This window comes from Littorina saxatilis, linkage group LG12, assembly GCF_037325665.1.
Source record: "Littorina saxatilis isolate snail1 linkage group LG12, US_GU_Lsax_2.0, whole genome shotgun sequence".
NCBI classification, from domain to species: domain Eukaryota; kingdom Metazoa; phylum Mollusca; class Gastropoda; order Littorinimorpha; family Littorinidae; genus Littorina; species Littorina saxatilis.
This window is the reverse complement of record NC_090256.1, coordinates 65,715,568-65,738,431: the sequence shown is the minus strand read 5'-3', so window position 1 is coordinate 65,738,431 and position 22,864 is coordinate 65,715,568. Positions and strand designations below refer to the sequence as shown.

Genomic DNA, 22,864 nt, shown 5'->3' with positions numbered 1-22,864 from the left:
TCACAAACAACTAGCAGAACACAGGACATTTCACAAACTACTGGAAGAACACAGGACATTTAACACACTACTGGCAGAACACAGGACATTTAACACACTACTGGCAGAACACAGGATATTTCACAAACTAATGGCAGAACACAAGACATTTCACAAACTACTGGCAGAACACAGGACATTTCACAAACTACTGGCAGAACACAGAACATTTCACAAACTACTGGCAGAACACAAGACATTTAACAAACAACTAGCAGAACACAAGACATTTCACAAACTACTAGCAGAACACAAGACATTTAACAAACTACTGGCAGAACACAGGACATTCAATAATAATAATAATAATAAATGAGCATTTAACAAACTACTGGCAGAACACAGGACATTTCACAAACTACTGGAAGAACAAAGGACATTTAACAAACTACTGGCAGAACACAGGACATTTAACAAACTACTGGCAGAACACAGGACATTTCACAAACTACTGGCAGAACACAAGACATTTCACAAACTACTGGAAGAACACAGGACATTTAACAAACTACTGGCAGAACACAGAACATTTAACAAACTACTGGCAGAACACAGGACAATAAACAAACTACTGGCAGAACACAGGACATTTCACAAACAACTAGCAGAACACAGGAAATTTCACAAACTACTGGAAGAACACAGGACATTTAACAAACTATTGGCAGAACACAGGACATTTCACAAACTACTGGCAGAACACAGGACATTTCACAAACTACTGGAAGAACACAGGACATTTAACAAACTACTGGCAGAACACAGGACATTTCACAAACTACTGGCAGAACACAAGACATTTCACAAACTTCTGGCACTGGCAGAACACATGACATTTACAGGACATTTAACAAACTACTGGCAGAACACAAGACATTTCACAAACTACTGGCAGAACACAGGACATTTAACAAACTACTGGCAGAACACAGGACATTTCACAAACTACTGGAAGAACACAGGACATTTAACAAACTACTGGAAGAACACAGAACATTTAACAAACTTAACAAAAGACATTTCACAAACTACTGGCAGAACACAGAACATTTAACAAACTACTGGCAGAACACAGGACAATAAACAAACTACTGGCAGAACACAGGACATTTCACAAAGTTCTGGAAGAACACAGGACATTTAACAAACTACTGGCACTGGCAGAACACATGACATTTAACAAAGTACTGGCAGAACACAAGACGTTTCACCAACTACTGGCAGAACACAGGACATTTCACAAACTACTGGCAGAACACAAGACGTTTCACCAACTACTAGCAGAACACAAGACATTTAACAAACTACTGGCAGAACAAAAGACGTTTCACAAACTACTGGAAGAACAAAGGACATTTAACAAACTACTGGCAGAACACAGGACATTTAACAAACTACTGGCAGAACACAGGACATTTCACAAACTACTGGCAGAACATGTCAGACACAAGAAGTTATAACCAAAGTATTAAATTTTAATCCCCCAAAATATTCACGAAACCCCAAAGAATGGACATAAAATTTACCAACGCCCTGCCTTACTTCATGAACTAGTAACATGCTCACAGAAGAAACTTCTCCACCAAAGACTTAGAGATGACGGTACACCAGTACAAAAAGATAAATGAATAGATTACAAATGAATTTAACTTTTCAACACAGAGCAATTTGTAACATGGTTTAAAACAAGGAATGTCTACCTGATCTGTGCTGGCCTCCAGTTCCTCAAAAACCTGTGTTGTTTCCATCCTGAAATACACCATCACAAGGACTGAAACGGTGAACATTTTAGTGCAGTAAGCCGCAACAGTGCATTTTACGAGCCCTGCATTCAACAAAAGCATAGTGTCGATGTATATGTACTTTCTATTTTGCTCAAATGTCACATCCATCTGATTCAGAAATTAGTCTTTTTCATTCCAAACATCATTCTTTTTGTTTTGTTTTTGAAATGTGAGAACTGGTAGAGATAACATACAAACACTAACAGGGATGAAACTTGGGAATGTTGAAAATCAGGAAAATCAGCACATGCTAAGAGATCCTGGCCTTTAGAAGGGTTTTATGCATGACTTGACATCATGTGTCGTTTAAAAATCAGGAAAACCATCAGGAACTCTTTTCTTAATTCAGGAATTCCTGATGGTAATATTTTCCACAGACAGACAGACAGACAGACAGACAGGCAGACAGACGAATATCCTACTTGCTTCCTGTCCCTGGAGCCAACGTGTCCAAATCTTGTAATACCCAATCTGTTTTTCACTATCACTTCTGAAGCGTCCAAACTTGAAGAAGAACTTACAGTCTATCCCAGTACTGTGGTGGAAGGTCAACAGGTTTGCGGAAGGTGATGCTACGCAGTCTGACCTCCTGCTCCACCTTGACGTCCACCAGGGTGCGGAAGTACGCCCACAGACAGTCATACCAGGAGTGACACACCGGCAACACGCTCTTCAGGTTGCCGCTCAACACTGCATAGATGGCTGTCTCAAAAGGGTCATACTTTCCCTGCAAGTGTATGACAAATTCATCAGTAATGTTCATTCAGAATGTATAAGTTACAGCTCCGTCCATCCATGGTATCGCGTGATATTTTGTCGAGACTGGGTCACTCGAGACTCTGCCGAGAGTGACGTCATTATATTCTTTCACCCGGTCGAGACAAAATATAACGCTATACCATGGATGAAACTGAGCTGTAAAGTATATATGGCATGACCAAAGTAAGGAGAATTTGTCATTGGATGTGGAAACAAAGCATTGGAAATTCACTATGGGCAGAATAATCAACGCAAGCCTAGAAGTTGTAGAACTATATTTTGTTTCAGTCTTGGCAAGGCCAGTTTCAGACCTGTTTACCCCCCCAAATGAAAATCAGGAATGCAACTGGTACTTTTCCGTAATTTGAGGCATCTTTGAGTAATCTTTTTTATCAACCATAAACCAGCTCGAAAACGATTAAACGAAACGTTAATTCGCGCGCTACCATGCAAAACAAGTACAAAATTGATAACCATGTTTAACAGTATTGTACTACACACACAGAAGCTCGATCACACACACCACAAACACACAACACAAGACACCTGATATATATGCAAGTTAACAAAGACAAGTTTACTTTATCTAAAAAAAAAAACAACAGTATTCAGGGGCGGAGCAAGAGGGCTAGAGTGGGGGGGGGGGGGGGGGGGTACAACCTGGGGTCCGGGGGTTGGGGGGTCTGGCTGACGAATTTTAGCTATTTTATTAACAATTTGTGGCTTATCCTTGATTTTAAACATGATAAACTGGTGTCAGCAGCCACTCGTTATTTCTTTTAAAGTTAGTATTAAATAATGGCTATTTATCTTCATTGATATCTGCTCCGGACAACAACAAAAATTTCACACACAGAAAATGTTTTTGTTTGTTTTTTCCACAGACTGAATTTTTGTGTTTTTTGTTGCTTTTTTGACAGCAAGGGGGGGGGGGGGGGGGGGGGGGGTCCGGAACCCCTGTAACATTCCCCCCCCACCCCCCTACTCCGCCCTTAGACTATTTACAGTCAAGATGCATGTGAACAAAACCACCTTACATTCTGTCACATCAGACATCCTGCATTAAAACCAGTCATAATAACTCGATCTCTCCAGAAGCTACCTTTAATTATAGAGGACCGATTCGTTTATTTCATTTAAACATTTTGTTGTACGTTTTTCGATTCAAAGAACTGTGATCTTTGCTATATTGGAGAAATATTAATGGAGATCAGTTTTAGACTCAGAAAGACTTGAATTTCGGCAACAGCACAAGTCACTGATGAGCGCCACCATAGACCTACATCTATGTCTCTGGTGTGACTGACCGTAGTGAGAGATCGGTTCGCAGGTCTGGGAGACTGATTCTGTGGAAGTAGAGACCTAGGTCAAATAAACTCGATGCGAAGCAGGCTTATGTTTTGCCAAACATAATTTCGTGTTTTTGTTTGTTTCCATGTTCATTTGTGTACTGCATTTTGTTAAAACTAATGCTGCGTCTAACCTCGGGACACGTGCCGCGACGTGACTCTAGCTTTGTTGTTGCACTGATCTCAAGTCGATCACCAAAATGAATGTGGTTCGCTCTTCTTAAACTTCACCAGACACCGCCACTTGACTTAATAGTTTTGCCGATATTTCTGTACAACTTTCGCTTTTTTGGTTGGCATTTCGTCCCCACAGAGATCGGACCAATGTCGATCTCAAAACCGCGGAATCCGACAAATAACTTGCTGTGCACATGCGCAGAAAAGGCTGTTTCGGTCAGTCTTGAAATCACAGTCCTGGTGACTACCACAATTTCGACTTCGAATTTTCACGCAGGAAAAAGGTTCTCTCGACCGCAATTTCCGGAATTTTCGGTAGATTTCCGTAATACCGGAATTTAGACCCCAAATCCGTAATAATTCCGGACAATCCGGGAGGGTAAACAGGTCTGCAGTTTTGTCCAGTCAGTCCGGAAAAGACATCATGAATTCATTCACACTGCCGAGACAAAAATACCAATTCCATGGATGAAAACGTATATATCCCGTGACGCATCAAAGCTAAATGTTGTTTTGAAATGTCTTCACAACGTACAGATAATTTATAACGACATAATCGTCATCACAAGACAGGAAAAACGCATACTTTGTTTGTCGTCTGCTACAAATCTAGTCTTGTTGGCTGACGGAGTGAATAGAAACTTCAATCGTACCTTCATCAACCGAAATAAATGCTCAATCCGCTGTCATTTTGCAACTGAACATTGGTTTTTTTCTTTAAATTTTTGGTTAGCATTGAAACGGCAACCCAAAAGAGTGTTTCGGCTGTTTCAAGACACAGGCTCTGCTACTTCTTTTGAGTTGCTTTTCAGTCTAAAATGACACCGGAAGCGAAAAAATTGTCGCGCATACTGTCACAAAAAGACGTCATGACAAAGTTACACGCAAAACGAAAGAGACTTTGACGTCATTTACTTTTGTTCAGACTTTTCTGTCTGTTCCTAGCTTGTCGGTGAAGACTTGACGTGAGTACCCAAAAGTGAAACATCTTTGTTCTCTGTTCGCATTGCAGCTGTGAAATAATCAGTCTTGTGTCTTGGTCGTGTAGGTACAGAGTTTGCTTCTGCAATTTTTGTGTTCGTTCGTTGATGACGGCTTCGTAAGACAAATCAGCGAATCTATCGTGTGGAAGACATTTCTGTAAAAAACACCGAACCCAACCGGAGGCGGTATTGATGCGTTTGCAATTTTCTGAAGAAATAAACTGCATGTGGTTAATTTCATCCGTTTAATGCTTGTCGAAACGAGCCATAAGGCTTTAGAATAAAAGATTTCACGCATTGCTTGGCCATCTGATCACAGATGAGGTCGCAGTTTGTAGGTTGAATCTATGAATCGGCCAGAGATAGATCTGCATTTCTGGTACGACCTTCCAGATTATCAACAGCGGGTTCATGGTCGGAATCAAGAGGTCAAATTTGCGTGGCTCCCAATCATTTCATAAAAGATTTCCTTTTTCTTGTTTCTGCGGCTGCGCAAGTTATTTTGCCTAGGTCATGGCCGAACTTAAAGGCCTACGGAGAAATATCGCTGGATATTTTCTCACTAGAATAACAGAGACAAAGAAGGGAAGTCATGCTATATATTGCCATATACTTTCACATCACAGTTTTTCCTGTTGCTATTTTTGTTTTTCCAATTATAGACACAATATTCACTTTCTGCTCATAAACAATACACAGATAACCTGTAAGTATGACCATATTCCTGATTCATCTACCTTAAGAAAGGGGCTGCTCTATGTCGTGTTTGTGTTATCAGAAAATTTCCAGCATTATACTGGTTCTGATATGCAAATACCAGACAGAAAAATAATCATTAGTCCGACTGGTTTTGATTACACACACACACACACACACACACACACACACACACACACACACACACACACACATACACCTCAGACCTAAATCATTAGCTCACCTCAGCTGCCATCCTCCAGCAGACACACTTCCACACATCACGTTGAGGGTTGCCGGTGATGGGAGCCAGTGTTGCCTGCAGACGTTGCCGGTTGGCGTCGTGAAACAGCCTCCAGCCTTCCAGTGTTGCCGCCCTCCATGCCTGACCACAGCTCTGGCATAGTTCTTGGGCCTGTGTAACAAGTTAAAACAGTGTTAAAAAAACAACACATACAAATTAATTAAAAAGCTTAGATCCATAAAAATAAAGACAACAATCTCATAGACACACACACTCTCTTTCCCTCTCTCAAAAGAATGCCACATTTAAAATTTAAAAAAAACAGAATAGAGAAAATCCATATACACATTCTGCCAAGCACCACTGACCTTTTCCAACTGCCCAGCGCGAATACACATGAAAAGGTGCTGCAGCAGACGTTGCTCGTCTTCCTTGTCAAGGTCGTCCAGGTAACGTCTTTGTCGCACTGGGGCATCTGGGTCCTGAAACAGGATTTTTTTTACAAATAACTCCCTGTTTTCCTTCACTGCTGGAACCAGAACCACACTGAAATTCTAAATCTAGCACTTGAAGCAAAATGCTTTAACCATCCAAAATCAGATAAACTGCAGTTTTTCCCCCTTTTCAGATCATAGATGACTAAATATTCAGTTTATAATGTCTGTCCATTTTAATACCCAATTTTCTAAGACTTTTGGAGGTCAATAGGGGTTCTATACTCTTCAGCGAGACTGGCACAATCGATTCATAATAAACACGATAGAACATTTCTATTCATAATATCATTACTTCCTTTGCTTATGGTTCTGAAAAAAATAAAATTTACACTCAAAGGATATTGTTAAAGTACATTCCCTCTTGTGTAAGCTATTATGTTCATCACCACAGATCTATCCACATTTTTACACAGGATAACAGCATCCTTCAACACAGGATAACAGCATCCTTCAACACAGGATAACAGCATCCTTCAACACAGGATAACAGCATCCTTCAACACAGGATAACAGCATCCTTCAACACAGGATAACAGCATCCTTCAACACAGGATAACAGCATCCTTCAACACAGGATAACAGCATCCTTCAACACAGGATAACAGCATCCTTCAACACAGGATAACAGCATCCTTCAACACAGGATAACAGCTGCAGCATCCTTCAACACAGGATAACAGCATCCTTCAACACAGGATAACAGCATCCTTCAACACAGGATAACAGCATCCTTCAACACAGGATAACAGCATCCTTCAACACAGGATAACAGCATCCTTCAACACAGGATAACAGCATCCTTCAACTTCAACACATGCCCAAAAATCGAAAATTTCAAAACTAAATTTTCATTTAATTAATATACTTACTCAACTCACATAAATGGCATTAACTTCAGTTCATTGCTAAGATATTGAAGTAGTACTCGACCCTGGTAAGGGGGGAAGTAACTCCCTAAGAAAAACAATCCGTAGTCAAGGACGGGAGTCACCTCCCCTACCGGTAACCCGCACATGCGCGGTCCTGCTACCGGCCGTCATTCCCCCACGGAAACACACACCTGTAACACATATAATGTTAGCGGGGATGGATGGGAGGGTATAAACGATGTGAGTTGAGTAAGTATATTAATTAAATGAAAATTTAGTTTTGAAATTTTCGATTCAATCACATATTCTTACCTCAACTCACATAAATGGCAGATTGCACATAAAGGCGGTGGGATACTCACATTAATCTCTTGGAAGTATCTGGCCTGCGGCAACCATAGCTGGGAGGCAGTTGGTACCGTCCGGATGAGTGCTGGCAATGCCCCGGAGGTAGTAGCTGAGGAAGACATCATGAGTCGTCCAGTATGCAGCTTTGAGGACGTCTGACATCCTTCCAGACTTGAGGACAGCTAAGGAAGTTGCCCACGCTCAAGCCTCGTGCGTACGAGGTGATCGAGGAGGAAGGACTGACTGCCCCCCCCCCCCCTTTTTGTGTCTGCCACCACTGATAAGCATGCCTTATAAGTGTGGAAGACCATCTGGAAAGCGTGGTTTTTGCAAAATCTTTATTTCGGGCTGAAATGATCGAAATAAACAACTTCGGAGCTGATGCTCGAAACGGAGCGGTGCGCGACAAGTAAGCCTTAAGCGCGCGTACCGGGCAGTTAGAAAAATCCGGATCGCCGGGGGCTAAAAATGTCCCGGAGAGGCCGAATGGAAATGATCGGTGAAAGTGGACCAGGTTTTTGATTCTTGGCGAGAAAATCGGGACGGACACGCAGTGAAACCGAGCCGTCTCTTCCGAAAGTGATATCCCGGTCTAGGCCTGAGAGGCCGTGGATCTCACTGCCCCTCCGCGCGGAAGCGAGCAGTATGAGCATGAGAGTTTTGCGCGTAAGGTCAGAGAGACTAGCGTCTTGTAAAGGTTCAAAAGCACTAGAACGGAGAAGTTCGAGTACTAGAAGAACGTCCCAAGCCGGGACAGAAGTTCTCTCCGTTGCAGAACTGAGGGCCGCGCCCTTTAGCACACTCGCGATAACTCCCCCGAGGGAGATGGAGCGTCCAAGTTGCTTAAAAGTAACAGAGATGGCTGAGCGGCGAGCGCGCAAAGCGGACGCGGCGCGTCCCCGAGCGGAGAGCCATGCCAGATGGTTTGCGACCTGCATTGATCGCAGGGCGACCGGGACAACATTGTTAGCCGCAAACCATCGAGTCCAAGCCAGCCAGTGTGACTAGTAGACAGAGGAGGTGGCCTGTGAGCCTTCTGGCCTAAGTCCAAAAGCGAAAACGGAGGCGCCTGAGCACCCCAGTGATCTCCGAACCCTCTCCAGGCGTGAGGATCCAGGCCCTCGGGGCGATGTGCAGAGTCCCCGTTCTGGGCTGGAAAAGCTCCCCTCGCCGGCGGCCGAGCGGGATTGGCGGGCCGCTGGTGAGCCGCATGGGGTCCGGGAACTAATGCTGACTGGGCCAGCGCGGTGCCACGAGAAGGAGATGAAGCCGCTCCAAGTCGGCTTAGGCTGAACCCTTCCGATGAGTGGAGTGGGAGGGAAGGCGTAAGCCTCTAGCCCTGCCCAGCTGATCGTCATCGCGTCGATCTGCCAAGCTTCCGGGCCCGGAAACAGACACAACGATCGGGAGGCGACGTGAAAATCTCGTGGCGAAAAGGACGACCATCGGACGCTCTACCTGCGCCCAAAGAAGGAGGAGCGCCTGATGGGTGATGGTCCACTCCGTGTGGAGGATCTGGAAGGAACGGCTGATGACGTCGGCAAGGACGTTCAGGCAGCCAGGCAGATAGCGAGCCGAGATCAGGATCTAACAAAGCGTCTCGCATGCTCGGCTGGACCACAGCCGAGATCGGGACCCGCCCTGTTTGTTGGAATAAGCAGAGACCGCCGTGTTGTCGTAAAGAAACAACAAATGGGTGCCCTGGAAAGCGGAGAGAAAGTGATGAACCAGAAGCCAAGGAGTGTTCATCCACTGAGGCGTGGTCTGCTGCAACCAGACCTCGAAACGGAACTGAGACGTCCCAGCCGTGTGACGTCAGATTCCAGACTGAACTGAGCGCCGCCTGAAAAGGGCGCGCCTGCAGTTTGTATAAACGACGTTGAGTGGGACGGACTGCCCACTCCCGTTAATCGAACACCATGCCTTGGTGCAACACCCCGGGGACAACCAAAATTCTGCCGTAAAGTCCCAAGAAGGGGTGGCCGAGAAACTCCTCTATAGCCTGCTTCCGCAGAAAGAGAAGGATTTCCGCCTGTAAAGTCTCCTGAGCGTCTGGGCTGACCGGAAACCGGAAGTTGGCCGGCGCCCTGGACGAAGGGGCTTTGCCTTCCTGCCAAGGAAGGCGGAACCCCGATCGAATCACCCCCATGCCCCATAGGCTGCTTGTCCGAGACAGCCAAGCTGGCAGGACCCGGAAGAGGCCGCCTGCTACCAAAAGGGTAGAGGCTGGGGGGGGTGACTGGATCGGGGGTGGCTCATTGGGGGTTGGGCTTGCGCCCCGACCCCCGCTTCCCGAAGGAAGGTTTACGCTGGTAAGGACGGGACCGTGACCCACCCCTACCTGCGCGAGACGACTGCTGCCCAGAAGAGCTGTCTGGCGCTGACGCAGAACTCCGTGGTTTGTTGCTGTGCTGCTTAAGAGCGAGTTCCGTCAGTTGCACCACATGTTGGTCACGAGTTTCCTCAGTTTGCTGCCGAAGGGCATCCAAAGAGCGTGACCCCAGCAACGCACCCTCTGAAAAGGGAGAGACTCTCAAAGAGTCTATGGTGGCCTTATCCGTTAGGCGAGAGCCGTTAAGAAAAGCCTCGCGCCTCCAGAACACCACCTGAGAGTAGAGCCGAGCAGCAAGCGTCATCTGACTGTCAGTGACCTTCGCAAGCGCCGCCAGGAGCATGGCAGCATCAGCCTCAATAGCATCGTCACGAAACCTAAAAGGCTCGATGGACGAAGCGATGGCTCTCGTGAGAGACCGGATGAGCGTTTCCGCTAAAGAGGTCAGTTCAAGGGAAGAACGCCCGCTTTCCTCCAGCCCGAGTAGACTCTGTTCCGTACAAACGGAAGTCCTATCTCGGCTATAACCATCCTGCCGCAAGCGAGCCAGTTCCGGAGTCACCGGAAGTGGAGCTGTGGGCAGCGAAAAAGAGGAGAGAAGAGAATGTGGCCTGCTAGGCAGCCGCGATCTTCTTGAGTTGGCTGGGAGGCCGCCGCCCGCCTGAGCCGAGGTTAACCAAGGCTGGGCAGAAGGGGGGGCTTCCCCATGAGCAGCCAAAAGAGGGTAGGGTGTGTTAGCGTCCGCCAACACCTGAGCCATCACAAACGGGACGGAAGGAGATTCCGTGAAACGGAACTTCGCCCTCGTGTCCCCCGCGCCCGCAAAGTCTGCCAAAGCAGAAGGAGGGGGTGCGACAACAGTAGAGTCGGCGGAGACACCCTCAGGGAAGTACCGTGAGGTTATCTCCGCAGCCAACTCCAGAGTAGGGCCCAGCTTATTGGGAATCCGTAAGGGGGTAACGGATTCGGAACGATCCTCATCCCCTTCCTGTTCCTCTCCAAAACCTTCCTGATCTCCATCAGAAGGAGGGTCCGGTAAACCGGAAACCCACCCGTCCACGGAAGCGGAAGTGGCTAGAGTCGGTTGAACAATAGACGGAAGCGCCGCAAAATGTCCACCAACAGCACCGCCGACAACCGGAACCGCCGCGGCGGAACCGGAAGTCGGGGCCGGAAGTCGATGCGTAACCAGGGACGGGATAGCAGGGACACTGCCACCGGAACCACTAGCCCGCTGTCCTCCACCGGAAGTGCCTGCCACAGCACAACCGGAAGTCGAGGACGACAATCCGCGGGCAGGCCCGACCGGAAGCCCCGAGGGGCAACCAGAGGAGCCTACCCCCTGCGAACTCCAACCAGGAACGGCGGCAGCCGAACCAAGAGCTACAGGTCGATGACCGCCGACAGAATCTTGTAGGCCAGAACTGGGCAAACAAGACGCTGCTGCCTGCCCCCCAGAGGCCGGGACAGCCGAAACTGATCCCAGGGGGGCAGGCTGGCGCGCTACGCCGCTCCCTAGCGCACCCGCCACGTGATGGACGGTGTACTGCCGGGGAGGAGCCGTCTGCGAACCCGGCGACGCAAGAGCGTAACCCGGGCCCGCAGGCAAGTGTGAGCCCCCAAAAAGATGGGGACTCCCACAAACGCCGCCCAACGCCGAAGCGCTGGAACCGGGCGGCGCTAAGGCCGCGAACCCCCCTGAAAAGGCAGGGGAATCCGCAACCAAACCAGAAAAATCCGGCCCGAGATCAGCCGACGTGATCGTCGCGGACGGCCGCAGCCGAGAAAGAGAAGCCACCCCCCCCACGCCAGGCGGGAGGGGAGCGACAGGCCTTTCAGCCGAATGTAAGGCAACTAGGTCATGTTTCAGAGTGGCAAACATAGCCAGAATTTCTTCCCGCGACACGGACTCGCTAGACCGTGGCGTCTGCGAGCGCGAGAGAGGAGGAGAAGAACGTTCCCGCGTAGGGAAAACCGGTGACGGTGACGTAGAGTCGAGCGACACCCGTTCTGTCTTCTTAGTCACCGGGTCAGTAACCAGAATTAAAGAAGTAGGCTGTGAAGAAGACACAGAGGCACGCGTCTTTGATTTAGACTTAGACTTGTCTTTATCCTTCTCTTTTCCCGGTGAAGAGAGTAGGGAAACAAGTTTGCCCTTGCTTTTTGAGTTTTTGTCCGCCATTTGCAATATCGAACACGCGCACGTGGAGATGAATTACAACAGCGAAAATACTCAAACGAACGAAAATACTCGAACGAACGCAGCGAAGAGATAGTGAAACGATCTTACCTAAAGATAGCAACGCAAAGACCAGGGTCAAATGGCCTTCCACGAAAGGCCAAGGCAAAAAATATGCCGGAGTACAACAACACGTCTGTGCAGTAGTGTTGAAGTGGGTGGAATGACGGCCGGTAGCAGGACCGCGCATGTGCGGGTTACCGGTAGGGGAGGTGACTCCCGTCCTTGACTACGGATTGTTTTTCTTAGGGAGTTACTTCCCCCCTTACCAGGGTCGAGTACTACTTCAATATCTTAGCAATGAACTGAAGTTAATGCCATTTATGTGAGTTGAGGTAAGAATATGTGATTGAATCAACAGAGTGATTGCTTTCTGTGGAAAGTGGTAATTTAGTTGAATTAATGTTGTACTTCTTCTTCTGCGTTCGTGGGCTGAAACTCCCATGTACACTCGTGTTTTTTGCACGAGTGGAATTTTTACGTGTATGACCGTTTTTTCCCCCCGCCATTTAGGCAGCCATACGCCGTTTTCGGAGGAAGCATGCTGGGTATTTTCGTGTTTCTTTAACCCACCGAACTCTGACATGGATTACAGGATCTTTTTCGTGCGCACTTGGTCTTGTGCTTGCGTGTACACACGGGGATGTTCGGACACCGAAGAGAGTCTGCACACAAAGTTGACTCTGAGAAATAAATCTTTCGCCGAACGTGGGGACGAACTCACGCTGACAGCGGCCAACTGGGTACAAATCCATCGCGCTACCGACTGAGCTACATCCCCGCCCACCAGGCTGTTGACTGTTGGTATGTGTGGAAGAAAAAGTATGCTTTTATTTGATGCAAAGAGTCTGGATAGATCTGTGGCGGGGTGCACGTTAAAGATCCCACGATTGACAAAAGGGTCTTTCCTGGCAAAATTGTATAGGCATAGATAAAAAATGTCCACCAAATACCCGTGTGACTTAGAATAATAGGCCGTGAAAAGTAAATATTCGCCGTAATGGCTTGAGATTTACTGGCCGATGTGAATGCGTGATATATTGTGTAAAAAATTCCATCTCACACGGCAGAAATTAATATGTAAAGCGCTTAGAGAACGTCAAGCGCTATATAAATCTCCCCATATATATATAAACATGATTGTATATCATAATATGCAGGAGGGGCAGGTATCTTTAAAGACCAAAACGAGAGTATCTATCACAAGTCAGTTAAACCAACAACCTCAGGGTTTCATTTACGAGTGCGCCCTGCGCCATTGGCGCATTAAATCTGAAAATGTCCCATCACAATTTCCTTCAGTGCGTCAAAGGGTGCATTGAGATTACGTACCACTGCACCACCAAATGTACACTTTACATCGGATTACACACAAACACACACACACACAGATAACATGATATAACGGTTAATTCTCAGATGGCACCATATTGCACCAGTTTGCATCTTTGGACAAAACGCATACAGGCCTCTAAGGCGCTTCTTGCCTTCGACTATGTCCCATCGGATTTTGGTTGAGGGGGACAAATGTCCCATTGCCCATTTCTCCCAGGATAAACCCTGCAACCCACTCACCAGCTGGTCAACAAGGGGACGCTCTGTGTTGATTGAGGTGCCCTTCTTTCGACTCTGTAGTTGATGCAATGTGTTCTCCCTGCAAAATGTCAGCAAAGATAATAATTTAAATAAAACCTTTAACGTGTCTCTCCAAAAACTGTGAGTCTGACCTCAACCATTAGCCTGCAAAGGCATGGGGTCTACACACAACAACCGAACAGTTATCAAAGAAATGGAAACAGAGGACATAAGCATCAATCCCTATTTCATTTCATATTTGTTTGTCCCATTGCTAGGAAATTTGGGTCGGATTGGAAAGCTAGCAGCAACAAGTCATTCTACCCAGGTGCGAGTGTGTGTTTAGATGTAGTCAGCCACATGCACTCCCCTGTCATAAATTAACTTTGTACATTTTCACAAAATCTCAAGTGCCATACTAAAGGGAGATGAAACTGCAATTTCAGCTGAAAACAATAGCCTGCATTCCTGTTGGTCTACCTGTTGGTCTACAGCACAAAGTCCCTCACAGTGATCAAAAATAAAGAAATGACATTTATTCGCTTGTGGTTTACCAGCTAGCGGCCGAAAATTCCATCAAGCTAAGTTCTTGTTACTAATTGTTTGTCTGTGCACTTAAAAGACCGTTAGGTCGATATATTTGTGGTTGTAACATAATTATTGTTTTGTCAATAACAAACGTTCCAACAACTTACCTTACTTGTGTTTTTATTTTTAAAGAAATGACAGTCATAAGCACCAAGCAAATGGTCTGTATTAAATTAGGTTGACAGTTATTCCAAATCCTGATCCTTTAATATCTTCTTGTTGTACCAAGGATATCAGATGTGTATATATCTACAATACTAGAAACCCACAGTGGCATATGGGCACTATAACCCACACTACTTGGTCCCATCTCAGCTTTGTGCCACTAAAGAAAACGCTGACTTAAATTTGATGACTAAATCTTTTAATGGAAAACAGCAACAGAGAAATATCAATGTTATTCTTTGGGATGTGTATGTGTTAACAAATAACCAAAGTAATGTGGAATATGTGGAAACATGTCTGCGGTCGATATCCACATATGTGAAAACTTCTAAAATATACTCACCAGACAACTGGTTGATCTGTAAAGAATTTAACATTGTCAGCGACGGCATCCAAGTCTTCTCGTGCACAGCTTTCCAGCCAGTCCACAACCAGCTGCAAAAATCATTATTTGGTCAGAGAACTTGCACCCAATTTGTGTCCAAAATGCTATTGGGTTAAACTTGTTACTTTGTCCAGCAATAATATGTATAAAAATTACCAAAAGTCAACATAATCACTGCATTGTTAACAAGAGCCAGTGACCACTTCTTATGCTACTCTCCTGCTTGTCTGAAAAATAGAGAATAAAATTCATGGTTTGAAATGTCAGTCTGATGTGCTTAAGTGTCTTCTAATCCTGAAACCCATAAGCTGGTAACATGAAAAGAATTGGGAAAAAAGTATAACTAACACAAACAATCATGGTTAAACGATAAATCTCACCTGGCACTGCCTTAGACTGCCATCTTTTTCAAACAGCTTGTTGACAATCTCTTGTTCACTCAGCTCAATCAACTGAAGCAAACAAACAATTCACAAGTCAAAGCAAATCTTTCCTACACCTTTTCAAAGGGATAAAATGCACAAATCATGTTTATTTATGGTACAAATAAAATGATCACACTGAAGTACTTGATTTCAACCTATTCCTGCAAGATTCTCACAGAAGCAACACCACCGACATTCATTTTCACTCTTGAAGAGAAAGTGTTAAGACAGTTTGGCACATTGAATGCTGAGCAGTAGTAGCCCTTGTTAGGCTTACATCCCAACAGCCTTCCTTGTGGTAGGCTATTCTTTTCCAATTGGTTCTACCACTCCCCCATCCCAAACTCAAGACATGAAATACAAATGTACATACCTAATATCCAGGGAAAATCAGGGGGTCGTGGGGAGCACCAGATTGCATGTGGGGTCAAGGGACACTACTCATGTGAAGCTCTCAAAATAAAGAGAATTTTAGTGATTTTTTAAACAAGATGGAGCCACTACATGTAAGGAAGTGTAACATTTATAACATTTAAAAAAAAAGTTTCCACCTGCCTTTTGGCTTTTTATTTAAATCTGGAAACTTATCCGCATCCCTGACTATCAGATATAGGCCGTAGCTGTCACAGCCTTACCCGCTGTTTGGCGTCTGTGACCATATCAATGTCTTCTTCCTCCATCGACCCCTCTCCCCGTGTTGCCTCCGTCTCCAGTCGATCTTTGAATAGAGAGTAGATCAGCTGCCATGTGCTGCGCTCCTTGTCCAGAAGATCCAGCGTAGTGTACGTTTTCTGAAACCTGCCAAACATTTCACAGTGAAAAACCTTGCACTTGTAGAAGTGCTACAAAAAGGCAAATATACTGCAAAACCTGTCAAACAATTCAGTGGCAAGTGAAAAAATGTGCTGACAAAAAAGGAATCCTAATGAATGGATAAATAAGTAACATTTAGGAAAAAAAAAAGAGGAAAAAAAATCTGAGCAAAAAAAGACACTTTGCGCAGTGCCGCTCATGAAACTCAACATCTAAAATAACACAATACTAAATTGGCATACATGAGACACAGCCCTGTGGAAGTGACATCTCATACGAAAACAATAGTGAACATTTTCAGATTCATTCAGTGTGACAACAAAGCACATAGGTCTAAATGTAGATTTTTCCACAGAAATAAATAAATAAATAAATAAAATCGCCAACAAAGCAAAAATAACACATAAGTAGTGTTGTTACGAACTTCTGCTGCTCCAAACGGGCCCGTCTGACCAGCTTACGGAGAATGATGACCTGCTCTGAGAGACAGCTTTCAAAACAGGACAAGAGATCCAGCACTTGGTGCGGTGCTCCATTCTGACGTAAGCACTGGTCAAAGTCAGCGTACAGTCCTGTCGATGCTGAAACCAGAGCAGTACCGTTGGATTTGATGCATGATAACAAGTTAATACAAGTGCTAAGACCTGCCTACCTGTAGCATGATTTTACAGTAGTATTAATTTCAGTTTTCAGCAGTGAAGAACCGTTTTTAATCACAACCAAGAAAGTTGGGTGTTAACTCATGATACTAGCAACAGGCAACACAAACGTCTGAAAGTGTATCTTCCCACACACAAAAATAACAATAAAGAAATAAAATAAAAATATTTAAAAAACAAAAACAGACTGTGGTTGGATTGCCCACACCCTCAGGAAGCAAACAACCTGCCACTTTCTGGACGCTCCAGACAGTTTAACTTTTAAACTTGAGTGAGAGATCTCTATTTTTACAGTGGAACCCCCCCCCCCCCCCCCCTTTAAATACCCCCCAATTTAAAACCCTCTTTCCTCCAACTTTCTGTTGATAGGGCCAAAAAAAAAAAGGTCTGTTTACGGTAACATAGGCCCAACAAAATAGGGTCGGTAGGTCGGGAATTTTTTTTCTCCAAAAAACCCCACATTTTTGTAAGTTATTTTGCCAAAAAACAAAGACTTTTTTTCTCTTTCCCCCCCCCCCCCCCCCCCCCCCCCCAAATGCTAAAAAAAAAAGTCTAGGGTCGCGCAAAAAAAATAGGGTCGGTCGGGATACAGTAAACAGACTATTTTTTTTTTTTGCCTAGCCTTTGTACCCCATTTAAGACTCCCCCCCCCCCCTTTTAAGACCTAATTTTCTCATAGTGTTGGAGATCTTCCACTGTAGTTTTTTTAGGTGGAGTGTGCCTACCTGCCATTCCAGGGTCTTCGTCAAGCAGGAGGTTGACGTTAGTGGTCGTCAGGTCCTGCGTGGCATCCATCTGCAACAAGCGTCATCAGTTATCAACATCATTCAACATGAATTATTTCAATACGTCTTACCATACCACAGTTTTGGCTAAGCGTTGGCCCTTAGACATTCAAACCAGTAAATAGCCAAATGACCCAAAGAGTTCCTGACAAATGCAGTCAAAAGCAAAGCGATTTCACATCTAATTTTATAATCATGATACTAGCCTTGTCCTTACTCTCCCCCTCCTCGTTTTGTTACCCCAGCCACATGACTTGAAGGAAGACATTTACCAGAGAGTTACAAGGCCAGTACATCTTTCCCACCACAGACAAACGGCATGTAGAGCAACTTACTTCCATGGGGAGCTGCAAGGCAGATTGCTGGGAGTGTGATGTTTCTGAAACGTTCTGAAAAACATCAAAATAAGACTTTCTAGTTTGAGAGGGAGATGGCAACACAAATCCTTCCAACAAAAAACACAGTCTTAGTTCAGACTATAATTTATAAAGTTATGCCAGGATTAAGATAATAATAATAATAATAAAGTGTATTTATATTGCGCCCATACCTTACAAAAAACAAAAATATTTGGCTCTAAGCGCATTACAACATGTGTAGGGACTTGGTACAATCAAGTCTGACAAATACAATAACACAATATACAGTCGGTCTCTTGGGTAAAAATGGGAAAAGCAGCTTCGACATTTAAACACTGCTACTAAAATATGAAGATATGAATTGCCAGAGGTTCACATGTTTGGACAATGTAGTATCTGCTTGAAACGAAAGAGCTCCTTTCAACATTTTTAAAACACAGAAGATAGGAGGGTGAACAGTAGTGAAAAAGTGTAGGGAGGGGGGGGGGGGGCCGTTGCAGCTGATAAAAAAAATAAACATGTCGATCTCCGCCCTAAGCTTACATTTATAATGCTTCTTCTTCTTCTGCGTTCGCGGGCTGAAACTCCCACGTGTTTTGGGACGAGTGGATTTTTATGTGTATGACCGTTTTTACCCCGCCATTCAGGCAGCCATACGCTGCTTTCGGAGGAAGCAAGCTGGGTATTTTTGTGTTTCTATAACGCACCGAACAACGACATGGATTACAGGACCTTTTCCGTGCGCACTTGTTCTTGTGCTTGCGTGTACACACGAAGGAGGATAAGGCACTAGCAGGTCTGCACATAAGTTGACCGGGGAGATCAGAAAAATCTCCACCTAAACCCACCAGGTACGGCTGGGATTCGAACTCGTGACCTTCAGCTTTGGAGGCTGGCGTCTTACCACCAAGCCATTGTGCCCGTCATTTATAATGCAATCATCAAAGAAAATATGTTGAAATTGAAGACAGCTCACCACAATCATTGACCCATGGGTAGGTGTGTAGATGTCACTGATATCAAACTTTGATGCCGACGACACCTTCTTTGGTGTATCTGTAGGGCAAAGAAAAGTTCATTAACACTAATTAAAAATAGCAATACATGCCAGTTAAATCACTCCTCCACAGCAAGTTTTTCTCTCATAACATCTTTCTTTCTTTATTTGGTGTTTAACATCGTTTTCAACCACGAAGGTTATATCGCGACGGGGAAAGGGGGGGGGGGGGGGGGGGGGGGGGGGGAGATGGGATAGAGCCACTTATTAATTGTTTTTTGTTCACAAAAGCACTAATCAAAAAATTGCTCCAGGAGCTTGCTGCTTGCAACGTAGTACAATATATTACCTTACTGGGAGAATGCAAGTTTCCAGTACAAAGGACTTAACATTTCTTACATACCGCTTGACTAAAATCTTTACAAACATTGACTATATTCTATACAAAAAACACTTAAGGGTAAAAGGAGAAACAGAATCCGTTAGTCGCCTCTTACGACATGCTGGGGAGCATCGGGTAAATTCTTCCCCCTAACCCGCGGGGGGCTCTCATAACATGCACATTTAGATTTGTATTATTATAAACTAGAAACTGTCAAGAATTTATAACCCACTCACTGACTTAGGGAATCACACATAATTTTGACAGATATAATCTGCCATCCAACAGCAAGGTATTTTACAATTTTTTTGTATTGGTATTCTAGTACATTATAATAGCGTAAACCATTATTTAAAAAGTTCATGTTTAATTGCATTATGTAATAATAATAATAATAATAAATAACGTTTCTATAGTGCGAGTCGCATCAATTGGCTCCAGCTCGCTTCACAATTTCATTCTAAAACAAACCAGGAAAAATTTAGCGAGCATAGAAAGCATACAAATAAATGAGACAAAACAACAACAAAAACACCAAGCAAACTGGGCTTACATGACAAAAGATAGCTTCACACACACCCTCAGTCATACCATTGAGTGAGCAACCATACAGTACATACACAGTAGACCTGGGACAGTAGGGGCGACCACCCCCAACCAGGCGCGTTCACAGGTGGCGGATAGTGAGATGGCCTTCAGATATGGAGGTTAGCTGCGAAATAAGCCAGGCTTGCCAGGACGAATAAGCAGTCGCGGACCAACTGGCGGTGCTTCCAACAGGATGGGGCGGGATAACAGGTGGCACTGTTACACTCAAGAAATACCCCAGGTCTCCAATGACGGGAGCATCATGCGATCAAGAGCCGCATCTTAAGTTCTAGCCCTGGGGAAGGTCACCTCAGATAAATAAACCAGCCAGCTATGGCCAAATAGCCGGGTAGACTGGACTCGACAGCCCCGTAAAGCCACCAGTCTAGGAGAAGGACCACTCCGATATAAAAACACGCTGAAGCCGGATGAGCTGGGCCATGTATGGCGCATAACGACAGCTCAACGCATCAACGCTCATATGACAGACGACATACACAGTAGACAGGTGCTAAACGCATACAAAATAGAAAGTGCAGACTCACAAACACTGTGTCTGAGTAGACCTTGACGCGGTGTACGGGACAAGGCCTGAGCTGGGTGAGCTGGTGAAACAGCTTCGTCCAGTAGCTTCAAAGCTAAGCACATGTTAAGAAACACATTCACTTTTTCGAAAATATATATTAATTATTATACACACATTCTAACAGTTCCAATGTCTTATTCTGCACAAACGTACACACAAAAACAAGGTATTTGGTCATAGCAACCAATCAAATTAAGGTCCAACACACTATGTTCTTTTCTTTTACATGAACACATTGTCAGATGCAATCATAACCAGATTGATTGACCAACTAATGATTTCTTTACCAGTATTTGGCCTAAAAAAAAAAAGGTGTGGTTACGGTAACCCGACCTACCCTATTTTTAGGGGCCGACCCTATAACTTTTTATTACATTTATCAAAAAAATGAAAAAAGAAGAGCAAACGCTCGATCGAGTCACTTTCGCAGTTCTGAATATTATATGAGGCATCAGATGGACAGGAAGAAATTTCTATTCACAACACAATACAGATGTAAATAATTTGATGTAAAGAATAATCCTATAAAGTTTGAATCAAATCCGATGAATAGTTTCAGAGATATGATATTTCAATTTTTTTCCTTCAAGACATACCTGTGACCTTGAAAAAGGTCAAAGGTCACCAAAGCAGACGTCAAAGTGTAGAGGTCACTGGGAGTCACGTTCACATAAAATTTGAGCCCGGTCACTTTTATAGTTTCCGAGAAAAGCCCAACGTTAAGTTGTGTGTTGCCGAACAGAAAAGGCTAGTTATCTCCCTTGTTTTTCTGATAACGTTCGTAAAAGGCTACAGATGTAAATACTTTGATGTAAAGAATAATCCTACAAAGTTTCAATCACATCCGATGAACTTTGTCAAAGATATAAAATGTCTAATTTTTCCTTTGACGCTGACCTGTGACCTTGAAAAAGGTCAAAGGTCAACGAAACCATCGTTAAAGTGTAGAGGTCATTGGAGGTCACGACTAAACAAAATATGAGCCGGATTGCTTTGATAGTTTCCGAGAAAAGTCCAACGTTAAGGTGGTGTCTACGGCCGGCCGGCCGGCCGAACAGACTAACACTGACCGATTACATAGAGTCACTTTTTCTCAAGTGACTCAAAAACACACACAAGAAAACGAGTGCAGAAAACGCAATGAAAGGGAAAGCGCCCGAGTCGCACACTTATTTCCCTGTCAAGTAGGTTTAATTTGTACACATTAGAAAAAAAAGTTAAAGTTAAAAAAAAAGTGATTGCCTACCTTCCTACCCTATTTTTTTGGCTATGTTACCGTAACCACACCTATTTATTTTTTTGGCCTTTTCAAATACAAAGTGAAACTGAAAAGGATACACTTTTGAAGATCAATGTTCATGCTGCGGCGCTTGAAAGTTAGTGCCATTTCCTTTTCTCTTGGCACTGGAGACTCCCCTTCCAGCATATGATCCAGCCCTCCACGTAACTGAAACGAGATTAAGGATCATTCAATGATTTTAAAAAAGGTAAACTGTGATGTGTGAATTAAGCCTGCCTATGTTTCATTAACATACTTAGATCTAATGATCTTCATCAGGTCTCATAAAAACACCGAATGAGCTGGGGTAACAAGCAATTGCTTTTGAAATTTAAGATATATATTTATCTGATTTGTGTGATTCACCGATCGTGAAGGATTATAATTTATAGTTTTCTTCCATAGACGTGTGCGTGTGTGCGTTATTACTTGATAAAAATGATTATAAACACATACACTGAAACATTTGAAGCTCCAGAATTAACCTAATGGTACAGAAAAGTGATATAAACAGAAAGTTAAACGAAAGTGATACATTACATGCAATTTCCTGGACATTTACAGCCGATGACCCAAAGATTTACCACCCACAACTACTTTTCCAAATGATCTGTATTGAAAAGAAGCAAAATTAAACCTGCCTAAAGAGACAATGCCTACCTGTCGTCTTCTATCTGCCATGATGTAGGATCAATGTTGTCGTTGTCGCAGTCGCAAGCTCTTTCAACTTGACAGACGCCGGATTCTTCGTGCCCGCCAGACAACCGGAAGTTACAGAATGGTGGAAGAGACTTAACACCTTAAACTTACCCAAACAATTATTTTGTCAGGAAGACGTTTCGTCGTCTTGAATCAGAAATTATTAATTTATTTGCAGTTCTTGAAGCATGCTAAAAAAACATGATTATATATTGTGAACCAAATCCGGGACCAGAATTATAGCTTTTTACAGCTTGGTGTGC

The 22,864-nt window shown here is 44.3% G+C and overlaps 1 protein-coding gene across 1 annotated transcript in view; it reads right to left on the bottom strand.

Annotated features, from left to right (window-relative positions):
• LOC138982580 (nuclear pore complex protein Nup107-like) overlaps positions 1-22,700 on the bottom strand; it is a 41,256-nt gene extending 18,556 nt beyond the window's left edge. Inside the window, exons 1-15 of the mRNA XM_070355904.1 lie at positions 22,563-22,700; positions 21,962-22,070; positions 20,583-20,675; positions 19,047-19,126; positions 18,047-18,100; positions 17,652-17,721; positions 16,692-16,848; positions 16,090-16,252; positions 15,410-15,481; positions 14,988-15,079; positions 13,892-13,970; positions 6,400-6,513; positions 6,032-6,202; positions 2,345-2,550; positions 1,740-1,788 (exon numbers count right to left, since the gene is read on the bottom strand). Of these exons, the coding sequence (XP_070212005.1) occupies positions 1,740-1,788; positions 2,345-2,550; positions 6,032-6,202; positions 6,400-6,513; positions 13,892-13,970; positions 14,988-15,079; positions 15,410-15,481; positions 16,090-16,252; positions 16,692-16,848; positions 17,652-17,721; positions 18,047-18,100; positions 19,047-19,126; positions 20,583-20,675; positions 21,962-22,070; positions 22,563-22,583 (1,530 nt within the window). The 5' untranslated portion in view covers positions 22,584-22,700. The remainder of the gene's footprint in view (positions 1-1,739; positions 1,789-2,344; positions 2,551-6,031; positions 6,203-6,399; positions 6,514-13,891; positions 13,971-14,987; positions 15,080-15,409; positions 15,482-16,089; positions 16,253-16,691; positions 16,849-17,651; positions 17,722-18,046; positions 18,101-19,046; positions 19,127-20,582; positions 20,676-21,961; positions 22,071-22,562) is intronic.
• Positions 22,701-22,864: the final 164 nt, after the last annotated feature.